This window comes from Poecilia latipinna, unplaced genomic scaffold (assembly GCF_001443285.1).
Source record: "Poecilia latipinna isolate Pla-1442-1.1 unplaced genomic scaffold, P_latipinna-1.0 Scaffold1615, whole genome shotgun sequence".
Taxonomy (NCBI): domain Eukaryota; kingdom Metazoa; phylum Chordata; class Actinopteri; order Cyprinodontiformes; family Poeciliidae; genus Poecilia; species Poecilia latipinna.
Window position 1 is genome coordinate 84151 of NW_015114231.1, and position 3035 is coordinate 87185.

A 3035-nucleotide genomic window follows, 5' to 3' on the forward strand; every position below is an offset into this window, starting at 1 on the left:
ATGGTGATGATGATGATGGCGATAATGGTGATGGTGATGATGGTGATAATGGTGATGATGATGGTGATAATGGTGATGATGGCGATAATGGTGATGGTGATGATGGTGATAATGGTGATGATGATGGTGATAATGGTGATGATGATGATGATGATGGTGATAATGGTGATGATGGTGATGATGGTGATGGGATCCTGAGTCGAGTAGCGGAGCAGTGAGACAGAGAGGCGTATTCAATCCAAACTCAAACTGCCTGAGCGTCGCTGAGGAAGAACAAACTTCTTCCCTCAGATTTTCCTCCAGAGCACAAACGTTTATTTATTTGTCCTACATTTAAAACCTGTCATGAAATATTGCTGCAGAGAAATATTTATGGAATTTATAAACTAAATATATCCTGCTTTTTGCCCCATATATTATTATTCCTTTAAACCCCTACTGTGCAGGTTTGCTGCTAAAGTAAATTATGTAAATATGAAACATTAGTTTGGAAATGAAAGCACACAAACTTCAAGCTGCTCCAGTTACCCAAATGGAAACTTGACCGTTTGCTAAACCTTTTTTATTTAAGATCTATAAAAATAAATGTTTAAGTTAGGGTTCTAACCCCTATGAAGTAATATATGTACATGCATTTAATTATATTTTATTATTTTATAAGTCACATCTGACCATCAGTAGACCTACAGACCGTGTATTTTTAGCTGCCACCAGTAGGGGGCACCAGAACACATAAAGAGTGAAGGCTTAACAAATGGTCAATTTTAATAGTGTATTGAACAAATTTTCCTAAATTTTTAAACAGTGAAGCACTTTAAAAACAGTTAAACACATGTTTAGAGTAGCACCTTTCTAGATTTGTAGAAGATGCACTGAATAATTCACAGGTTACCGTTTCATTGCTGTTGCATCCTGAAATGACTTTAAAATCTTCTGCTTTGAAATAAAAGACACCTGAGCAAACATTGTCTTGGATAAACAGAATAACTTCTGTTTCTGTGTAAATTTGTGTTTTATTGTGTGAATCAAACATATCAGCTGGTTTGAAGCAGCTACTGTGTGTTTTATATGCGACTCGGATGGCCAAAAATGTAAAGGAAGAGGAAAGTTTTTAGTTTCTATAACCTCCTGCCACTGCCATTGCCTCCAATAAACGCTTGTCTCCCTATATCCGACTGCTTTCTGTACATACACAAATAAATAAAAATATGTGTTTACTGGTAAATGTGTCCACCAACTTTGTTGTTCTAATGCTATTTTGTAGATACATTTCTACAAAAAGAAATTTACCAATGAAGTATATTTTATCCATATTTAAATAAGGAAAGCAAAATAAAACAAAGTTGTCATTCATATTTTGTTTTTAAACAATTCCATTACCATCACAGTTTCAGCTGCTCTTTTCCATCATTATATGTACTAAAAACTTTCTTTATTATTTATAAACCTTCTTTAATACAATTTCTTGCTTATTTGACTACTAAGTAAATGTTCTCATTAAAGTATTATCAGATGTTTTACCAAGTCAGAACCAAGTCTGAAAATTTCATAGCACCCATTTTAATAAAAATGGCTGTTTGTGCAATCTTTGTAACGTACTTGATTATTGTATTGTAGTTGTGGTTTGTTCATATTATTTACCCTTTAAAAATTACATTATGCAATACACAAATTTACTTATATATTTTTATAATTAAAAAAATACATCAAATAAAATATTAAAGTGTTATAAATTTAAAAAAATCTAAGTAATTAAAAAAACATTTTTACATATAAATCACAAACTTTTTGTAGTGAAAAATTTATCATTTAATTATTAAATTCCAAAAAACAAAGAAAACTATGACTTTTATTTTTTAGGTTTCAGCCGGATGTGGATGGTTCATGTCTACGTCAGACGCATTGACAGTGACGACAGTCGTCAAGACAGCTCCGTGTGAGACAGATGCCAGATCAGGGAAACCCGCTTCATTCATCGCCGGGGAGCGAAGCGGGACGGCGGGGCTTGTTTTCGGGATTCTCCGGCTCCGCTGAAGAGGAACCCGCTGACTGGAAAACATGTCCGGCGACAAGGCGACGGGATCCTGCAACAGGTTCCAGCCGAACATCTTCAATAAGAGCAAATGTCAGAACTGCTTCAAGTCCCGGGAAGTTCACCCGCTGAACGACAGCGACCTGGAGCAGGTAGGTTCTGCCGCTGTACCGGTGATGTTCCGTTACATCTGACCCGGTTCACGTCCAAAACTCAACTTTTCCCTCCCTAATATCATAAAGTTATTAATAAATGTGTAAAATTACTGTCATTTTGCGGTAAACGAATGGTTATTTGCTCGTACCTTGAGTATCTATCTGTAAATTATTAAAATATTATGAAGTAGGACTTTAGTCATGAATTTTGACTTATTTTGGTTTTCATGGCAACTATTTTTTATCTCGTTATGAATAATCAGTTATTCAAATATAAAAATGTTTTACTTAAAGACGAATGTTTAGTTTTTATTAGTTAGATCGTTTTTGTTCACTTACAAAATTAACTTTTTCTAAGTCTGATCTCACCTTAAGGTGTGTTAAAAAGAATTAACTCACTTACAAATTTCCTTTGTTAATATTTCTTTCATCACGCATAATTGTTTTATAACCTCAAACAAAGTGTAATATTAAAGTTATCCCGAGTAAATACAAAAATTGAGTTTTTACAATAACGTTATTTATTAAGGAAGAAGGAACTTTCCAAGCCAACCTGGCCTTGCTTTAATTAGGCCAAACTGCAGTTTTTCTCTCTTGGCACCAACAGACATGCAGCTTCTGCAGCAACTTGCAGTGAATCTTTTACATCACTGTGGAGGAATTCTGGCCCACTTAGCACAAACGCTGTATTTCACCATCTGTGGGTTTTAGAGCAGAAACAGCAGTTTGATCCGATTGGCCAAAATCTCACTTTTACATTCATGTACTTTAATTTAAAGAAGGAACCGAGGAGAGAAGGAAGGAAAGAACTGAAAATGGGAATGAAGGAACAAAGAACTCAAAGAAGG

The 3035-nt window shown here is 34.7% G+C and overlaps 1 protein-coding gene across 1 annotated transcript in view; it reads left to right on the forward strand.

The window, feature by feature from the left end:
* Positions 1-1899: 1899 nt before the first annotated feature.
* Positions 1900-3035, forward strand: part of LOC106964017 (myosin phosphatase Rho-interacting protein-like) — a 37107-nt gene continuing 35971 nt past the window's right edge. The window contains exon 1 of the mRNA XM_015059234.1: positions 1900-2184. Coding sequence (XP_014914720.1) covers positions 2059-2184 — 126 coding nt within the window. The 5' untranslated portion in view covers positions 1900-2058. The remainder of the gene's footprint in view (positions 2185-3035) is intronic.